Source organism: Branchiostoma belcheri, unplaced genomic scaffold, assembly GCF_001625305.1.
Source record: "Branchiostoma belcheri isolate BF01 breed outbred unplaced genomic scaffold, Haploidv18h27 scaffold1, whole genome shotgun sequence".
NCBI lineage: Eukaryota > Metazoa > Chordata > Leptocardii > Amphioxiformes > Branchiostomatidae > Branchiostoma > Branchiostoma belcheri.
In genome coordinates, this window is record NW_017802379.1 from 9,737,539 (window position 1) to 9,759,025 (window position 21,487).

Below are 21,487 nucleotides of genomic sequence, written 5' to 3' on the forward strand. Positions count from 1 at the left end.
CATCTGCTTGGAGATTACAATCAATACCAACAATTAGTAGGGGTTGCCTTTCATGGTACTGAGACTAATTCTCATGTACATGATCGACTTTGTGTGGCCCTCGGTCAGTCTTATTTTTTAAATACAATGTGTACTAACAGTATGCTACCTTACATGCACAAAAACTCAAGTAAACTGTTTTATCAAGTTGACATGTTTATTGACGATTGTACCACATGTGAAATACAGCCACAAGTCTTATTTTACACCGTGATGGCAACTCCATTATTTTACCATAAAATATTCTTCTAAAGTTTTCTTTCAAAGGAATGGGCTATAATGAAAAGGAGAAACCTTGGCGTATTAATACCAGGAAGAAATTGTATATGAATTGTTGCTCTTTTTTTTGGGAACTCATATCTAAATGTTCACCCAAATGATCTTTCATAGCCCTTCGGCCTTTCTGCATATACATGTAATTTAGCTGTGAAAAAGATGCAAGTTTTGCAGTTTTTGTTGTTGAAACTGTGCTTTCTTCATCATTTATGGTTTGTTTTTGGTCTTCTTGAGATTATGCTATCTCCAGTCTGAAAAGTAAGCAATACATTTGTTCTGTGTAATAATTGTCAGTGATAGAGAACCATGTTAAAATATAGTCATCTAGTTGCATGTACACAGAAAGAGTGACAAATTAAGTTTAATGAAAATCATTCCTCAATAACTGACCCTTACAAATGTGACATTACCTACCTACTTACAAGTAGCCAATTCATACAATCATGTACATGGTTGCACCCATTCTATGCTGCAGAATAATAAGTAATTACAATAAACAAGGATTTTCTACCATTCTCAGTATGTCAGTCCTGTAACAGTAGACAAAAATAGTATCAAGGTGGTATTTTATAATTATGATTAAATATATGCATGGAAAGTTGTGCTTTTCAAAATAATATTGGAAATCATAGAACTCATTCAAAATGTTTGAATGCATCGCTTGATAAGTCAGTTCACAGTTTGAACTGAGTATGCACAAGGTCAAAGGTGAAGGCTCCATGTAAACAGTTATAGACCATGGAGGTATAATACAGACTATTATACCCCCATGTCTATACATGTCCAGCTGTGTTTTGTTTACAATGTACATCTTAGGCCACACCAATTTAATTTCTTGGTTAACGGATTCGCCCGCTTCAGTTTTTTTCTGATTTGCAAATAAAAATAAAAATTCAGAATCAACTGCAAAATGCTCATATTTTGCCCTGAACAGTTGAAAACAGTCCTTTTCTTCCTAGTTGTTACAGTTATTCCGTCTTTCAATGCAGTGGTATCATTAGAAGCCTTTTGTGTTGACTTCATACCTCCTATCGTAGCATTTGGGGCTATAATAGGATGCCTAGATCTGTTTTTATTTTTATTTTTTTTCGCCCTGTCGCTTCATATTTTTCCTGAAAAAATCCGAGAACCAACAAATTAAATTGGTGTGGCCTAAACTGTGAACAAGCTTATTCACAACTCTGCTCTTTTTAACCCTTCCACCGTACACTTAGGAATAAGCTAACTAGTTTATTCAACTTCAGTAAATTGTACTTCCTATTTGTTACAGCATGGTAGCAAAATGGATAATGTTGAAGTATGGAGAAACAGACCTCTTTTTTCCAGTTTGTCATCAACATCATAACTACACATGAAACAATGGTACATTACAACAAGTACTCAAGAAATGTACACAACTTGCAAATACATTCGTCTACCCTATACATAGTTCATGGTTTCTTGGATATTCAAATCATGTTTATATATGGTTTGTGGCAAAGTGCAAGATTTATTAGACAAGCACATCGGCAGAACGTACTGCACCTGCGCAAAACCCGTAATGTATTGTACATAGCATTTCGGCAGAATGTCTCATATAAGGTTGTATTCGCTCATATAAGGTTAGCATTTCGACAGTAGTTTCCAAATGTTGTGTCGGAAAGAATATCCTCTGCAACAGGCAATATTGTGATGCAACGTTGACCAAAAACCCAACGAAAAACGCGAAAATACGGGGTTCTGCGCAGGCGCAGTACGTTCTGCCGACGTGCTTATTAGACATATTTAATTCAATCATTCAATTGTTAAAATACAGTGAAAAACATTCTTCAATAATTCATTAGGTATCCTAATGTTAACACCAACTTATAAGTTATAGGCTTAATATTTAATCATATGTCAGAAAGAAGAATATACATATACATGGCAGTAGAGAGGTTTACTTAACAATTCATAACCTATAATTTATATTGATTCATTGGCTTAAATTAATGTGTAATGATATGAATAGCACTGAAATGTCTAAAAGTACAAGACAACACATAACAGTAGTGAGAAGGTAGTGAGCAACTCATAACTTTTGCACTAAATTGTTTATTCTACATTTACATTACTAGTACTCAAGTTTTGCATACAACTGTAGTTTTTCACAAAACCTATATCCACTAAGACATAAAATAGCCACCAAAGCAATGGATAGAAGCTATATCTAAACCTCCTGTCATACATGCGAGTACACATACATGTAGTCACTTAGACACAACAGAGAGGGACTACAGAAAAATACTTATCCACCATGTATACATTGTACTCCTGCACTTGCATACTTAGACCCTAGGTGGCGCTGTTTTGGAAATCACAACACTGATTCAGAAGCAAAACAACATTTTGGCTTTGATCATGTATTTAGACCACTTTACACAGCGAGCATACTTTACAGTGGAACACAATGTAAAATGTCTGTCTTCATCAATTGAGAATTGGGGTGCAATACATATGGCATGTGACAAACACTGGAAATACTGAACAATACATTATTGAGATTTATGAAAAACTAGGTGCAAGGTCTGTCATCATCATATTTACAATGTTGCTAACAGGTATTGACCAATATTGAGGTATGCTGTTATCAACTGGAGAACAAGATTACAAAATATGACACTAATAATCAGTAGAACATTTAACGTTACCCCATCAGTCCACTATTAAACATATCGAATCATACTTATACATGTAAGTCCATTCATGTTACAAATTGCACACACAGATACAGATCATTACCTAAAACCTAATCTCCAAGCAGATGTTGGGAGGGCAAATCTTAATATTTTCTTAGCTGCCATAATCTGAGTTTAAGTGCTTCTTTTGAACATCTGCATTTAATTTTTTTTCTACTTTCAATCTTTCCAGAAACTTGTTGTTTCTCCTCCTTTTAAACATTGATGTGAAAATTAGGGTCAGTTTGGTATAGAAAAGAGCTGCTAGGAAAACTTAACGATTTAGTCTCCCCCAAACATTTGCTTGGAAACAACCTAAAACCATTTTTTACCCAAAAGGCATATTACTTGCAAAAACCATACATTTCATGTATTACTTATTTACATCTCGCCTTTCGTCATCATTTTTAACTGTAATTCCTTTCGTATACATGTACGCTCTCACAAGTGTCCATGTTAAATTTACAACTGGATCATATTAATGGTTGTTACAAGTGGTTATGACGATCAATTTTAACCTTTAGCACACTGAAGCAGCCATTCAGCCACCAATCATCTATCGGTTAAGCAGCAGGGAGAAGGTCAAGCAATACTTGCACGGCGCCGGTATTGACAAAATCTTTATCCCAGAAGACAGACTTGACAACTACTTCAATTTGAGAAACAGATTTTGACTATCAAAGTGCAGTCCTAGACCTATACTAATGTTCTTCAGCCACTAAACTTAAATCACCTTTTACGTCACAGATTCAGTCGCAGCGCCGCCTAGCGGACAATCTGGCGCTAGCCGCGAAACATCGATCGGGTCAGATATCACGGCAAATATGTGCGGGGTTGGCAGAAACCAATAAATCACCATTTACAAATAGGATTTTGGGTAGAAAGGCCCCAAAACTGAAAGTATTGGACTTCCCCTTTAACCTATTGGAAATGAATTACTTTTGAGCTTGAACTAAGAACTACATTTGCAGTGCTGTCTTTGGCTGTGCGTAAAAAAAGCTGGAGATATGTAAGGTCAAGTCCATCTAGAAAGCTTGAGGAGTGGTCAGGAAATGTTAACAAGAATTACCCTGTACTTGATTTTGAAGAATCTTCCAGACCTCATTTAGCCCTCCCCTAAGCTCCATGAATGGAATAACCCTAACTTCAGGGATACTGTTGAATATACCAGAGTTATCATAGCTCAATGTTATCATATCACAACAGAAAGTCTTTAAATAAAACAGTACTTGAAAAGGTAGCACTATCGGCAGCTTAATTTTTTTTAACTTAAAAGTTGTTGAAATTATCTTCTTGATGTGACATACCTCAAGTAATGTATTTCTAGTGTATGTAATCCTATGAATAATATGGAGTAAAGAAGACTCAATGCAGTGAATTATATTATAGTACTATCAGCTATTGATAAAGCATTGTGTTTTATCAATAACTGTAGATGACTTATTATAACATTTTCATTACTTGAGCATAAAATACTCAAGAAGCCCATGATGTACACTTTGTATATTCACAACTTCTTGGTTGACAATGGAAGGCCAAAGATGCTTGAAGTATGAGAATACATTTGTGTATTTATACTGATTTTTTTCAAGGTCACCAACACCAGCAATTTTTTTTCTGAAAGTCTACATTTTGAGCACAATTTTGCAAATCTTTTCACACTTTTTATACAAAGCACTATCCTTCCTGTTGTACCCCATACATGAATTGTATGGTCTTGAACATTCTTTGAAGGCCTATTCAAACTCCGTACTGAGAACTTGGATCCTTCTCAAGTTGTTGGTTCTAACAAAAAGAAATGGAAGAATGCTTTAAAAAACCCCTAGTGGTTTCTTCCATATCTGTACAAACCAAGGCCTGTGTTTAAAAATGTCTCCGCCCCAGAGGTGTAGCCAAAAAAAGGGGTCCGTGTTGTTGTTTTAGCTCCAGACGTCGCAGGCGTATCTGCCCTTGTTCCTGAGCCCCTTGATGAAGTCCTTGGCCTGAGTCTGGGTCATGTTTCCCCTCGCCTCCACAATGTCGTGGAGTACCATGTCCACGTCGTGTGCCATGTGACGGGCATCTCTGTGGGAAGAAAACAACAGTCATCAAACAATCAAAGGAAAGTATGGAAAATTCATCGACTTTCAGACTATTTGATGGTAAGGGGAAAAGGAAGGTTTTTGAAAATGTAGGAATCTTGTTTTTTTGGCCCGCCTTGGTTTTTTTTTTTTTGCCCGCTCACATTAGTTTGCAGAGGATGTCATCCATAAAATTTACCTGCTGTGGCCTAATGACTGGCAACCCATAGGATGCAAAAAATGACAACCATTGATTTGTCTCCATTATTTATGTTTGACATTGATTGTACTAATATTTTGGTTGTTATTGACGTTCTCATATTCAGTTTTCATTATTCTGTCATACTTATTTCTGATATCATCTGTCATATTTGAGCTGATATTAATTAAGTAACTCTGCAAGTCATTAATATTGTCATTTTCTTTTGCTGTTATTCTGCTGTTATTTATGGTAGATATTATTTATTTACATTATAGTTTATTTATTTTCCACCTTCTATTATGGATCTGTGGTCTATGTCTTTATTAGTTCTTGAACTTTGTCCTTTTGTTTTTCTGTATGTGTAATGTATCTTTTGGTGAAATGCAATAAAAAAATTTTTAAATGACGACAGGCGACACTTACCCGCACACGTAAAGGTGAGCTCCGTCGTTCAGCAGGTTCCAGACGGACTCTGACTGCTGTTTGAGCAGGTGTTGTACGTACACCTTCTGCGCCTGGTCGCGGGAGAACGCCATGTTGAGCTGAGACAGCGTCCCGTCCCGCTCGTAACCCTCCAGCTCCTCCTGGTAGATGTAGTCTTCCAACTTCTTCCGGCAGCCAGAGAACAGGACCGTGTCTCCAATAGGTTTGCCTAAACAACAAGAGATCAGAGATTTCACATTTCCGAGAAGTGCATGACCTGGCCTCGAGTTCACCCCATTTCTTGTTTCATACCTCCTCTCATTCTACCTGTCAATCTTCCTCCACGTACTTGCCATCAAGCTACTCTCAAGTTCGCCTTGTTTCCTGTGTCTGACCTTTTGATCTACATGTATCATTCTGCCTGTCAATCTTTTCCACACCCATGTGTTGTCAACCTAATCTGTTTCGGACAAACAGATGCAAAAACCCACAGCTCAGTTGCCCTAAACAATACTTCTGTACCTAGAAGTAATAACAGTAACAACCTTTCTATTCAATCAGATTGTATCTACAGGGGTCGAAATAGATTTTGGGGCCAACTTGCACTGGTGCAAATGAAAAGAAAAATACTTGCACCAGAAGAAAAATAGTTGCACCCTCCAAAAATACAGAAGTGATGGGAAACATCCGCTGGCAGCGACGTAGATAGTAACCTTCTGTTACTTACAAAAAATGAAGAAAAACTTCATGGATTCTGGTTTTGTTCCTTTCCACTCCAGTTCTTTATTAATTAATATTATTGGGTAATTCTACAGGTAGTAACAGTGGATAAAGCAAACTTGCACCATGGTGCAAGCAGGCAAAAAATTAGTTGCACGACACCAAATTTACTTGCACCAAGTTGCACACAGAGGGTTATTTCGACCCCTGATCTAGGAATTCCAGCAGGAGAAAAGGACAGTAGGTTTACGTGTGTACCATGTAATCAATGTCTTCATGCAGTCACAATCTTATGATGTGTACAGAAGGGATTCAAAAGTATTGTAAAAAATGTGACCAATCAAAACCCACCTTGCATGTTAGTGTGATGCCTCTCATGTTGAGTGAGTGATAACGGCCACAATTTGAAGTCACCATCTATTGGTCATGAAGCAGGGTCGCTAACCACTGGACTATGTACACATGTTTACAATTTCACCAACCAAATCTCACCTTCGGTCTTGGCGTGATGTCTCTCCTGTATGAACCCCCTGAACGGAGCGAGGCCAGTCCCGGGTCCGATCATGATGACGGGGGTGGTGGTCTTGAACGGGAGGCGGAAGGGGGACTTGCGGACGTAGATGGGGACACGGGGGCCGTCGGGACCGTTGGGGATCTTGGTGGCAAGCCAGTTGGTGGCCACGCCCTTTATCCTGCGGTTGAGCTTACTGTGGTAGTCCACCAGGACAGCGGTGATGTGGATTCTCTCGGGATGCTCCTACAAACACATTCAACCTTTAGAACAAAGAAACAGCCTAACCATTCTCTATTGAATACAGGGTTAGTTACAGGGCAAGTAGGCTAATATAGAAAGGTAACATTTGCAAAGCATGTTCACTTAACATTTTATGTTTACTTTCACATGGTTAACAAACTACTGCTCTGTCTATTCTTACTTACACTAGCACTTCTAACACTAGCTACATAATGAAATCCAACACCTCCAGGTGTCTGCTACAGCACTGGTTACCATGGTGACAGCCATCTGGTCGAGGTCATTGACCCTTCTTTTCAGAAGAAAACATGTTTTCCTTATGCAAAGGTTAGAATTCAATCTTATGTACTGTTAGTATAAATATATCTGTATCAATAACACTGTTGCTATTGGCTTTTCTCACAAAAAGGAAGTATTCATAACATTTCAAGTCCTCCAGACCCTCTGTTCACTGAAGTTTACTTTAACCTTCTCCTTGCTACTTAACCCCATAGCCAATACAACTTTAGCAGTCTGAAGGTTAACCTCGGCGAGGCCTTACCTTAGGAGAGGATGAGATGGAGTAGTAGCGTGCGTGCAGACGAGGCAGGAGCTCACACAGGTGGTCTACAGGCGGCTTGAGGGACGGCAGGTCCTTCAGGATCTGTAGGATATCCCGCCGACTGTCTGTCACCCACTCTGCAAACTCTTTCTGTGGGACACAGGGAGGGGAGATGTGTGAAGGTTAAACACAGTATGAAGTTATCCATCCACAAAATGGTGGGTCACACTAAATAAATGTACAGAGGTTTTGTTTTCAGTGTGTCTGTGTGTTTGCTTGTTATTTCCACAAGATAGGGATGTCAGGGACACTGGCAGGAAGTTGTATCAAAGGTCCCAGGAAAGGTTATCTCATTTCCTATTCTTAATTTTCTGCTATAAGCAGTTGTCTTTGAGGACCCAGTGGAAAAAAGACAGAATCACGATAATTGAAGACAGGATATGAAATAACTTAGTGAGCAAGTGGGAAAATGCAGGCAGAATATGCAAGAAATTCACAATAGTTGAAGACAGGAAATCAAATAACCTTTCCTGCTACCTTTTTGAGACCTTTGTACTTCCTGTCAGTGTTCCTGACATGCCTTACATGGAGAAGTAACTACAGAAACAACATCATGCACACAAAAGAAACAGAGAAAAACAAAACTACAATGTACATACATGTACATAGAGGTAACAATGTCAGAGAACCATTGAAACAAACTGGCCTGGCCTTGTTAATTACCTTCCCAGCCGAGGCAGTGATCCTGGTGAGGAACTCCCTGTCCTTAGGGTCGGAGGCGTAGTCAATGATATCGTGCAGGACGTTGGTACGCGGCGGGTGGGTGATGTCCACGTAGTGCAGGAGAGCAGTACGGTATGTCGTCGGGCACGGGAACGGGTGCTTCTTGGCGGCCTCATCTACGAGAGAAACGCAATAAAAACAGTCTACTGAGTCCACTAGGTCTGTCTACTGAGGAAGACTAGAGTGACTGGCCGAAAGCTCGAGAGAACTTTTTGTGTTGGACCAAAAGTTTTAAGTTTAAACATGTAACTACCAACACAGATGAACTTTCATGATAATAAAAACAGTTGTCGCATGATTCACTGTTGTTTTTTTACTTTATTCAACCATAAAAAATTACTATTGAAATTCATCTGCCAGGGTACCCCCGAAAAAGGAATGTTCACAAATCTCTCAAACACACTGTTTTTCAACGTGGCGGATGTACTTGTATATAACCTGACAAATAATTGTTACTGGACTCCAAAATTTTCTTCCCTTCTTAATGATGAAACCCAACTAAGTCATCATAAGTTACTTGAAGAATTTTAGCAGGTCCGTAAACTTGTACTCATGAAAACAAAAATATAATATGTTTCACCATCCACGTTGTTGAGAGTGAAGACGTCATCCAGGTTGACATTGAGCAGGTGAGCGATCTCCTCCACCATAGCAGGGTCGTTGGTGGGGTACACGGCCACATGGTCTCCTGCCTCGTACCTGCGGATTATCACATGTCAGTCATTACTATTGGGAGTATAGTTTTGGGTGGCTGAGCTGCGGATCTGTGTGTATCGTACACTTTGTACAGACAGAGTACATGTACCTTAACAGTATGTGGGTAGGGGGAGATTGACAGGCAGAATGACAGACAAAAAGGTCAGACAAAGGAAATGGGGGTGAACTTCAAAGTCCTAGAATCTGACCAGGAGTCAGCAGGAATTAGGGGTCAATGTACATACATGTATATGGGGGAATTCAGGAAGTCAGGGATTACATCAGTGACCCTCCAACCCTGTACAGTTTTTGTCCTAGTAGTACAATCTCCTCAGTTGTTTCAAAATGATTGATGAAAACCCAAAATACATCTTCCTGGAGGTCTGAAATCTTTGATTTTATAAAGAACAGGTGTTCCTTCTCTCCTTCCAGTACAGAGAACACATGTTCAGTCTTTTCTTGTACAGTTCATTTGACATCTCTGAGTCTGGCATGAAATAGCCTGCTGGAATGCATCTTATCTCAGAATACTAGACTCCCACAGACATTCCTAAGTATCCATTTTGCTGCAACCTCATACATACATAACCAGCCTGAGAATGATTCTCACTCACTATCTGGTTAAGCATCTTTTTATTCTGTTCCTTTTATCTACAACATCATTAAAATTCTGCAGAAGGATTGGAGTAATATTTTTCAGGACTTTCAGGACACCGGACTTTGGAATTTTAACAGTACTATAGAAAAATATACAACTTCATTAACAATACTTGTTGTCTTAAATTTACCCCCCTACAAAAATCTAGTAGTAATAGACTGTACATAGAAGTACATTACACATTGTTGTCTTGAACTTCTAAGTGCTTAGTATCAGACAAAGAAACTACTGTAAGTTTGTTTATTTTTGTGGGGTCTATTTTCAACCTAGGAAGGTTTCTCAGTGTTTTACAATGTATTTTTGCATTTGAAACAATCTGTAGAACCAAAACACCTGATTATTCACAATGTCCTGACTTTGCAGTAAGAGGACTCAGCAAAAAATGCCAAGCCACTGCAAACATTTCATGATTTACAGCTTCAGTTCACACTTTTGAAGCCCGCAGGAGAAAGTTAACACATTCTTTTGTCACACACATACTCAACTCAAACCATGGTCTCATAAAACTTGTAATTCACTGACATATTCTCCATCAACAACTTCTGGAAACACTACATAAACCTGGTATTCAAACAGTCCGCCCATTAAACTTCCCTAACATTGTATTTTAATCTTTCTATATATACTTATATAATATTTTTCTTTGTGTATTGGTATTTGGTATTTTTTAATTGTATGTTCTGATATGGACTGTGTGCCTGCAATAAAGAATGAAATTGAAAATTGAAAGAAATTGTAAAAAAAAGTGGTGTATTTTACCTTATCCTGGACCCTGAGATGTCAAACTCGATGTGCATACACGACCGGTCTCCGCCCTTGTGCAGCTCTCGGTTCACCTTCACAGAGGACATGTACGGGTTCTTGGCATCATAAGGTCTGCAAAAACAACAGAGTATGAGGCAAGGTTAGATGTGATTTCCTATTGGTTAGGCCACACCAATTTAATTTCTTGGTTAACGGATTCGCCCGCTTCATTTTTTTCTGATTTGCAAAAACAACAAAAAATCAGAATCAACTGCAAAATGCCCTGCAAAGTTGAAAACAGTCCTTTTCTTCCTAGTTGTTACTGTAACAGTTATTCCATCTTTCAATGCAGTGGTATCATTAAAAGTTCACAATTCATTGTTTAAATTTGGAACCAGCCTGGTGTGTTGACTTTTTTTGGCTCCTATCGTATCATTTTGGACCATAATAGGATGCCTAGGCCTGTTTTTATTTTTATTTTTTTTGCCCGCCCGCTCCATTATTTTTTTTAGAAAAATCCGTTAACCAAGAAATTAAAGTGGTGTGTCCTTTGGCCTGAAAAGCATGATTAGGCCAAGGAAAAAATGTTGAGTTTCCTGTTTCAGTCCTGAAAAAAGTAGGGTCAGTAGGTAGTAACTTATACAATACAGTTTAACAAAGTAAAACTTGCATGAGGGCACTTTTATTTTCAATGTCAATGTTAGAAAACCAATTGTACAACGTTCTATCAGGTGTCAAATCATGGAGCTAGAAAAGGTTGATCAGCTCAAAAAATATGCCCCTTGCAGGGATCCACCCCCCAAAAAAGTCTAGGGTTGGCAGCTTTTTCTAAAGTCGCCTTGGGTGCCTGAAAAATAGAAATCTAAGTCTTGTTGCATTAAGATACTGGAAGTATGATAACTCACGGTTTCTGCTGTGTGAGTGAGTTGAGCCTGGTGGGTTCTCCTGTGAAGATCTCGTTCTGGTTGATGTCCTCGTGTGTCTCCAGTGTGTACTGTCTCATCCTGCACAGCACAGACAGTACAACAGCTGTCACGCTCAGTACAGCCACTTTTACTCCCATCTTCAGCTGTCTATTCTATCTTTCTACTGGATGTGGATATTCTAGTCCCTATACTTGCTTCTCTTCCTTGTCAAATTTACCTCAAGAAGTTAGAATAGAAGTCCAAAATTGTCCTAACAAGAAATCACACTAAAACTTTAACTGCACTTCAATCTGTTCTGTGTCAATTTTTGTATGACAATTGGTCACATTCATTGTACAGTAGGTCGTTGTACAATTTTGATCCCAAAGAGTTTCAAGCTGGCTGTGACACAACCTAGAACAAGAATCTAAGACAGCATTTTCGATGAGAAGACAGCTGAATTTTGCAGGACAATAGTCCCAAAGATACCCTCAGGTTGTGATTGTAAGGGTAGTGCACTATGTATGCATGCAGCCAGGCTCCTACCAAAAATAGAGTTGTTTACCAAAAGTCCTTTAGTTTATGAATGCAATGACTGAGAGACAATCTCATTGGTCGAGGAGCCACATATGTAAAGCTGTTGCTAGGTTACCGTCCACAAATGCACCGAGACCCTGGAGGGACCTTTGCCACGCAAATGTCACGCAGGGCTTCCTGATTTCAATAACAATTCAACAGCCTCTCCGTAAACCCACTAGACTTCAATATAACGACCTTGGTAAACAACAATGTTGACCTTGAATTTTGTAGGGTTGGTGGACCATGCCACAAGTAGCCATACAAATCTTACTGGTCAAAAGAGATTCTACGACATATGTTCACATGCTACTAGTAGGCATGAAACGGACAGCACAGATTATTTGATATCAGTAGCTACCAGTTACAAAATGTATGTCATTGAATGTTTAACTTGTAGGTTATTTGTAGGATATGTTTATGCTTGACTTGTTAAGCAATTTGTTACAGCAATAGACCATATCCTCTCTGCTGATAGAATTGCCCGTTCAGATTAGACATCCTGATGGGAGTTTTTGTTGACAGTGACTCTGACCGGGATCTCTTACCAGCAAAACCTACAATTCTACGGCCCACTTTGTACACACCATTTCTAAGTCGACTCGGTGAAGTCGACTTGAAAAATTTCTGGGGCCGCAAAGCGACTTGGCACTCCCACTGTGCCACCCTCCCCCAAGTTGACTCGGTGGCTCGGTCTACGCAGAGATGCTCAAGTCGACTTCGCCCATTTACACATGTGAAGCTTGCAGATTTGGCACCCCGCTAGCTGACTCAAGTCTGGTTTGGATACAACTCAAGTCATCTTTATTAGAATATGACTTGAGTTGAATCATTTCTCTTTACACAGGGAAATTTTCGCTCAAGTCGACTAGCTCAAGTCGTCTTGAGTTCTAGTCGCCTTGAAAAAGTTAGGTGTAAAGCAGGCCTACAATGTACCAAATCAGAGAGTCTCTACCCTGACATATACCTGTACATTTGAAATACAAAACCTTATTACATGTACTATAATAGTATAAATAAATAGTAAATGAGACAAGACTCACACTCCCTCTTCTCCCACAGATTCGATACCGAAGTGTTCACACACCGCTGGCCACAACGTCTCTCTCCAGGTTACAAAGTCCTCCTCAATACTGTATAGAAAGATACACTATAATTACAGATCATATTTCATATTGAAAGTAAACTTCATAGACTCGCCTGTGATATGAATTAATAGACATTAGTTAAAGATATTCAGATGCAAGAAAACACTGAAGATTTTTGGTCTACTAACAATAACAAGAACTCTCACAACACATAAAAAATACATGTCATAATATTGTATTCTTGCTTACATTACAGAAAATACTATCTTAACTTAGTTTTAAATATATCAAGTGTTTTGAGAGCTTCTCAACACTATATATGTATGTGTGATAGAGGCTTAAGACATACATGTACTACAGGTATGTGTAACATCTAAGCTAAATGAGTAGTCTAAGAGGTATTCTGTCTATGTCTCTAAGGCCACAGCAAGTAAATTATATGGATGACATCCTCCGCAGACTTCAAATCTAATGCGAGCGGGCGAAAAAAAAACAAGGCAAGTCGAAAAAAACAAGATTCCTACAATTTCAAACTTTGACTCAATCATAATGGTTTTGATTCAGTGGGAACATCACATATACACAGCCAGCATCACATATTACTGCATCAAAGTAAGAAACAAAACATTAAATCAGAGCCTTTTCTTGTCTCCTCTCTTTACAGTTATCTGCTATCCACCTACTGGCATGGCAACAGACACCTTTGCCCATTTTCCACATGTTGACCACTGTCAGAGGGCAACAAAATTTCGTTTTTTTTTTCCAGAATCAGGCTGATGTCATCCATAACTAGAGTTCCACCATCTCATACCTTCGCCAAATGATGTTAGCCTTTATGAATAAGAAATATACTAATCACCCTGATTATGCAAATAGGATCCTCAATTGCATGAATTACATCAGTCTGTTGATCATATTCTCCACCAAAAGACAGTCTTATCTTAACAAAGAATGCCATTTTCTCATAAATTATGCAAATGTGGTCCTTATTTGAATAAGTTATGTTTAATTATGTTCACCTTCACTTAACTTTCAAACACCCCAAGTATGAAATTCCAGGCAGTTACCACTACGCAATTATAACATTTTCTCATTAATTATGCAAATTAAGTCTTCATTTGCATAATCGATATTTGCCTGTGTTTCTCTCGTACTTAATAACATATGTTACAAGCTTGAACTTCCTATCATGGAATGCAGCTGATTTATAGAATTTCCTCATTAATTATGCAAATTACATCAATATTCGCATAATTGTAATATCAATATGTCAAGCATCACTTAAGCTACCTAAATACCAAAAATCACGATGATCCATCAATCGGTTCTTGAGTTATCCTCTTTTAAACATTTGTCCTTTAACCCCCCCTGCAGTTCTAGAGCAAGCAACTAGGGGGCCCAAACTCACGTCACTTCTTCCCCAGCACAAGAGCTACCTACCATCCAAATTTCATCACCATAGCATGTCTGGATCTTGAGATATCAAAACCGGAAGTTCAGCTGCAGTACCATAACAAGCCGCTAGGGGGTCCAAAATCTAATCATTTTGAGGTCTCATCAAGACCTACCCATCTACCAAGTATCAAGACAATCCATTAAGTCCTTCTCAAGTTATCGTGTTGACAGACAGACAGACAGACACACACACACATACACGAACGCCCCTGAAAACATAACTTTCTTGGCGAAGGTAAAAATTACTTGCTGTGGCCTAAATGATGTAACAATGACTAACTTAGCATCATCGTCTCCCATGCCGGCTTTACAGAGTCTGACAGCTCCCAGCTCCTCCAGACGCTTGTCCACAAATATCCCCATGGCGTTGAAGTGTTCATAGGTCTTGTTTCCCAACCCAAACACCTAGGCAACATTATACCAACACCAGTTAAAACAACTGCCATTCCGTTATATTTGACCAAATAAATTTCCATCAAAAGTACAACTTGGTTCTATTATAACTGATAAAAAGCTCATGTATGTGCTATTAGATAATTTGATACAAGGGTATGAAACATTTAAAACAAAAAAGAATATAAGTACAACTTTTGTTAATGAATTTAATGAGTCTTACACAAGTTTTGAAATGTACTGACACATTTGAATTTTGATGCCAGACACAGAAAATTACGCTACTCCTTTGTTGATAGGCTAAACAAAACCGACAATAGCATAATACAATCATTATTATGTCTCCTGATGTCAGATTGTCAGTACAGAAATTCCTTTTTTAAAAATGTATATAAGATGCTGTATGTATAATTTGTGTTTCTATGTTTGTACTGTTATTTTCTATGGGTGAAATACCTGAAATAAAGACATTCAATTCAATTCAATTCAATTCAAATACCGGTACAATACATTAGAACACATCATGGGGTTTGGAAATCTGGAGATTTGAGATAGAACAGTTACAATGTTGTGCATTATACTTACAATTTTTAGCAGTACTTTTTGTACATAAAATCTTAAACTAAGTCATAGCTAGTCTATGTTTATGATGATGATGAAATGGTTTATTGAGAATAAAACACTGGCAGCCTTACAGACACAGACACAGATGAATTGTGGTTGTTTAACAATACAATGTCATCGAAGACTCATATTGACAACATACATTGTAATAGAAAATTCTTATCACATGGATTATAACAGACAGAAGGCGGGTACAATCAGTCAATATAACATTCCAGACATTTTAAAATCAATTGGTGATTATATTCTAAAACATTTTGCTCATATATAATTATGCACAGATCAAACTGTAAACTGGCTTATTATATTTGTACATGACACACAAGCACATAATTTCTTGATTCCAAAAACACAACTGTAGTAAAACGTAGGACTCACAGCGTATCTAAGCTCGCTGAGGTCGTGGTCCTCCTGTAGCCAATCAAAGAACTCCTGTGCGTTGTCTGTCGGGTCACCCTCGCCGTACGTCGCCAAACAGAAGAGAGCGAAGGAGTTCTCTACCTCCCCCATTCTGGTCAGCTCATCCTGGGAAAGGTAACATTATGTTCAGGGGTGCTAGGGTATACAGTGCAATTTTACGGAATACAGTACAGTCGTATTAGCATACAATACAATTTTATGGAATACATTGCAATTGTATTAGTATACAATGCAATTTTACTATTAAAATTGCACTGTGTACTAGTAAAATTGCAATGTATACTAGTCTAATACGATTGCACTTTATTCTGTAAAATTGCACTGTACACTCTGGCACTGTGCCCAATCCTGCGTGCAAATGTGGTCACTCCAACGAAACAGCTGTACACTACTTCCTACACTGCCCACTGTACACTGACGAACGTATTGACATGTTATCATCTTTAACTAACATCCTGCCATTTGACACAAACAACGTCACCGACAACACCACATGTTCAACCATTCTCAGGGGTAACCCCTCATTGTCGTTTGTCAACAACTGTAAAATATTTCATGTGGTTTTCAACTTTATTTTGCAGACAGGACGTTTTGTTTGATTTAGTTGATTGATTTTGATTTGTACACCAGCTCATTATGTACCTTTGTCATTTCTTATTATTATTATTATCATTACTTTGGTTTATTGTTTCCTTTTATGTATGAGGAGAGGGCTGAGATAAGTTATAACTTTTTGCCCAATCCTCGAAAAATAAATGTGAATAAAATAAAATAATACACTCTGGCACCCCTGATGTTATTGTTAAAATGTTTGCGATGGTTTTCTTTTCAGTTTATGCTTTTAACAATACAGTAGCATAAAATCACATATTTACCATAGTTCTTTGTTGTTTCAGTTCAAATCATATGAAACTATTTTGTTGGTTAATTAATCTAATAATACAAATGTTTGTACATTCAATATAAAACAAAAATGTGTGTACCATTTCACACTCCTCAGGGTCCACGGCAAAGCCCTTCATGCCGTAGCGTATACAGTCCCGCGCTAGTCTGCCTGCAAACTCCTCAGCTGTACCCGTCTGTGAGCCGTAAAACACTGCTACGTTCTTCTTCTGCAGAAACAGAAGAATTGCTTTTAATAAAACCTGGCCAGGGCCAAACTTCTTACCAAAAAAAAACCCATGTCACATACCCATTTTCATTCCAAACCATCTAAAACCTTCCACAGATTGCAAAAATTGTGCTGCAAAATGAAGAAAACATTGCCATTGGGCATTGTCAAGTGTCAGTCTCCATGTTATGTGGCCAAAGTTTTGCCCAGACAACATTGCAAGGTTGCCAACATGCAATTTTGTATGTGCCATGGGTTTAGGTCTGGACTTACGAGTCCGGAACTGAACCTAAACCTCTGGACTTGAATCCGGACCTGAACCTAAATGTGGGTTTAGGTACACAGCACTAATTGTAATGTATCATGAGCTCTTTCTATCGGAAAAGAGATATGTTTCAAACAGTCAGTCTTTCCCTCCTGAAATATACTATCTGCTGGCTTTTCATTCATATGGTAAAGTATCTGACACCCAACCATGGAACAAATGAATGTGATAATCAGCATAAAGCAAAATTGTATACTGTACATTTGTATACTTAGAGGGGAAATGTCTATTGCACACACACACATTAACATAACATACATATACATGTACGGGAACGGGAAATGTAAAAACAATGATACTAACCGTTTTCTTCATGCGGTTGATAAAGCTTGGATCTCTGCTTGCAGTTGACAATGGACTGAAAATAACAAAAGGACAATGTCAGTCAATTAATCAATCTTTCTCAGCCTTTAGAAGTTTTCTCCTTTTACCAAGTTAACACTAACAGGGCAATTATGCAAATGAAGACCTAATTTGCATATTTAATGGGAAAGTTTCATAATAATTTCATAGTTGTAACTGCTGGGAATTTCATACTTGCCCCATTTGGAAGTTAAGTGAAGGTGAACATCAATAAACATAATTTATTCAAATCATGACCTCATTTGCATAATTTATGGCGATGTGTAGGGCTGTCATTGGTTGGAGAATATGATTAACTGATATAATCCATGCAAATGAGGCTTTTATTTGCGAAATCAATGATTAAAATTGTATATTCGTCAACCGCAAGGGTTATCATCATTTGGCGGAGGTATGAGATCGTGGAAGTCTTGTTCTTGTACTTTTTTCACACCCACACGTGGTTTGTTTACAGTTGCCTTCTTCAGCTTTAATCAACAGTCCCTTCATGACCTTGAAATGTGGAACTTTAAATGTGGCGGCAACCATGAGGGCAACAGTCCTCTAGATTACATACAGCTGTGTGGTCTACTGCCACATCTCGTCTGTAGATGTGTAGGTACTACCGGGTAGTACTAGTACTAGTACTACAAGCCTTGAATCATATGGTGTCCTACTTTGGAACAAAACTGCACCAAGCAGACTAGCTTTGCCAGACATGTGACATGAGCACAAAGGAACAATCCATTTAACTCTTTCACAAAACCTTTCTCAACAACAATTTACTGTTGCCCCCCCCTGAATTTATTGTAAGCTAAGTGATGCCAAGACCCCCCTATATCCTAAGTTCTAGCTACCTGATGAAACTACATATGTATTTTTATACTATCATGAAAGTTCATCTCATTCTGTGTTGGTAGTTACAACTTTTGGTCCAACACAAAAAGTATCTCACCTAGAGCTTTCTGACCCAGTGAGGCTTGTCACGTGGCTTCTTTGACGGGGGCCGACATTGTCTACCAGATACCTTTAACTCAGTGTTGACGTCACATTTCAAAGAAGCCACGTGACAAGCTTTACTCGGTCAGTCTACTGAGGAAGACCAGAGTGACTGGTCGAAAGCTCTTGGACCAAAAGTTTTAATACATTTATTTTCAGATTTCTAGATTTCCTGTACATGAGAGTGTACTTACACCACAGTGAGTGGCTTGACCAGTTGTTGTGGTGTGGCAGACTTACTGTCCCTGAAGAACCACCAGTAGATGGTCAGGCCCAGGATCATGCACACCAGGAAGATGTCCGTCAGCCCCAGGAACGGCTCTTCTTCTGTTGCCGTCGGCAACGGCACGGACTGGGTCTCGTCAGGATCCATGTCTGTCATAATCGCCTTCTAAAAAAAGAAACAATATAATAAAGATTTTATCAGTACAACAACAAGAAACCAGAAATAGGAAGTACAATGTATTTTGGGTTTTCGTGACTTTCCAGTTCACATACCCAGGACTTTTGTATGATATAATTCAATCAGGTATTACTCCATTTCTCACACCACCCTCTTACACCCAATGCAACCAGCAGCTGTGCTGGGTCAACTTTGAGTCTGGTGGACCCTGACAATCAACTGACCTCAAAATCACCTCCCACCCAATAAGCAATGGAAGCTACTTGGACAGACAGACAAAAAGATAGACAGACCCATACCCGGAAGTAAATATGTATAGTATACTGACTGTGCACCCATTAAAAAAAAAAAATTTAAATGGCACCAGCATTTGGAGTACCTAATTATAATATACATATACATGTATAAGCAAACATCAAAATATGTGCGACGGCACAAAAAAATACATTTTGTACTGTACTACATAACCTCATTCAATCAAACCCCGGAAATTCCTGCACCAAGAAATATCATGCACTGAAAGTCAAATACATCACATAACCATGGTACATGATAAATAACACAAATCTTATACCTGGAAATAAAGCTAAAACCTGAAAACCCCCAACACCCTAGAATTCTTAAACAAGATCAAACTGTTGACTCAAACTTTCAGAGTGAAACAGACTGTAGTCACTGTACACGTGCATGCAAATTCGGCGAAAACAAATACGCCACGAGGACATACATGCTTTCAAGGACACCAAAAAGATAAAACGGACAAACTCCAAATTCCAAACATTAATATCTAATCTCTTTCTGACAGAATTCTCTTACTTTTGTTTGAACAAACTGTGTTTTCTCATTTACCAAATAGATGTTGAGTTACTAAGTTCCAACAATACATGTACATACACAAAACTTGTAAATGACCATCACTTAAATGTACTTATTCAATTTATATAATGTTCACAAAGTCATTATGTATATTATTTGGGTGGTAATAGTATAAATTGTGAAATTTTCATGGTAGTTTTACTACATGTACATGTAAATCCTGGTTGTTGCGATTAGACCAGTTAGTTACCTATCCAAGTTGCAAATTTATGGCATCACGTATGTATGACAAGTTGACAACTATAGAATACATTTGTTTTCACTGTAAATTGACAACATCATGAAGAATCCCATATAAAACATTGTGTAAAACCATTGCATAAGTTTCATGGTTTATAGTAACACTGTCACTGCTACTGAGTCAACAGTACAAAAAGCTACTTTTCTTGTTAGGACTGCTCATTCTTTACATTTGGTCTTGGATATTTCTGAGATAGTATAGTATATGAAATTACATGTATGACAAGCTTTTACTGTTTTACTAACTTTTAGCTAGGATTTTTTTTTTTGTTGGGTGTCCATTTTTTTATGTCATGCGCAGCAAAGATGCAGGGTGTGCAAGCTTTTTAGGGGTCTTTTTTGACATTCATTCATAATGAATGCTCTCGAATACTACTTTCTGAATTTTGAATTTGAGGTACTAATTTCAAGGAGTTTTTTTCCTTCAGTAAACCACCATTTTTGTATTTATAGTAAGGCTGAAGGGAGGCATGTGTGCATGGCAGGGGTTGGGAGTGGAAAAAATAGGGCGTCTTTAGGGTGACCAAAAAGTAGGGCGTCCAATTTCTTATTATTTTCAGTACAGGGCATCCAAAAGACACCCTGGACAGGACACCCCCTAGCTAAAAGCCTGGATTATGAAATTGATAGGATGTCCCATGCCTCAGGTTATTTTGTTCCAGATACTAGGTCAGTCTTGTAGGTGAAGGACAATATGGCCTAGATTGGACTCAGAACAATTCAAACAGGAAAACCTTCCAGATCTGGAAGTTTGCGTGTAATCTAATGTTCTGTCTGGCTATGAAAATGCAATCCAATGTTGAACAAGAAATTGGACGTTTCAAACCTATTATTAGGCCACACCAATTTAATGTCTTGGTTAACGGATTCGCCGCTTCATTTTTTTCTGATTTGCAAATAAAAATAAAAATTCAGAATCAACTGCAAAATGTTCATATTTTGCCCTGAACAGTTGAAAACAGTCCTTTTCTTACCACTTGTTACAGTCATTCCATCTTTCAATGCAGTAGTATCATTAAAAGTTCAAAATTCATTGTTTAAATTTTGAACCAGCCTGGTGTGTTGACTTCATGGCTCCTATGGTACCATTTTGGGCCATAATAGGATGCCTAGGCCTGTTTTTATTTTTATTTTTTTT

At 38.2% G+C, this 21,487-nt stretch overlaps 1 protein-coding gene across 2 annotated transcripts in view; it reads right to left on the reverse strand.

Moving 5' to 3' along the window:
• Positions 1–3,933: 3,933 nt before the first annotated feature.
• The window catches only part of LOC109479023 (NADPH--cytochrome P450 reductase-like), a 21,853-nt gene continuing 4,299 nt past the window's right edge, over positions 3,934–21,487 (reverse strand). For both annotated transcript variants that reach the window (XM_019780977.1, XM_019780902.1), the window contains exons 2-15: positions 19,025–19,221; positions 17,793–17,847; positions 17,037–17,165; positions 16,012–16,158; positions 14,897–15,021; positions 13,117–13,206; positions 11,498–11,596; positions 10,608–10,724; positions 9,075–9,193; positions 8,435–8,610; positions 7,712–7,861; positions 6,909–7,173; positions 5,697–5,925; positions 3,934–5,075 (exon numbers count right to left, since the gene is read on the reverse strand). In XM_019780977.1, coding sequence (XP_019636536.1) covers positions 4,931–5,075; positions 5,697–5,925; positions 6,909–7,173; positions 7,712–7,861; positions 8,435–8,610; positions 9,075–9,193; positions 10,608–10,724; positions 11,498–11,596; positions 13,117–13,206; positions 14,897–15,021; positions 16,012–16,158; positions 17,037–17,165; positions 17,793–17,847; positions 19,025–19,212 — 2,034 coding nt within the window. In that variant the 5' untranslated portion in view covers positions 19,213–19,221 and the 3' untranslated portion in view covers positions 3,934–4,930. The remainder of the gene's footprint in view (positions 5,076–5,696; positions 5,926–6,908; positions 7,174–7,711; positions 7,862–8,434; positions 8,611–9,074; positions 9,194–10,607; positions 10,725–11,497; positions 11,597–13,116; positions 13,207–14,896; positions 15,022–16,011; positions 16,159–17,036; positions 17,166–17,792; positions 17,848–19,024; positions 19,222–21,487) is intronic.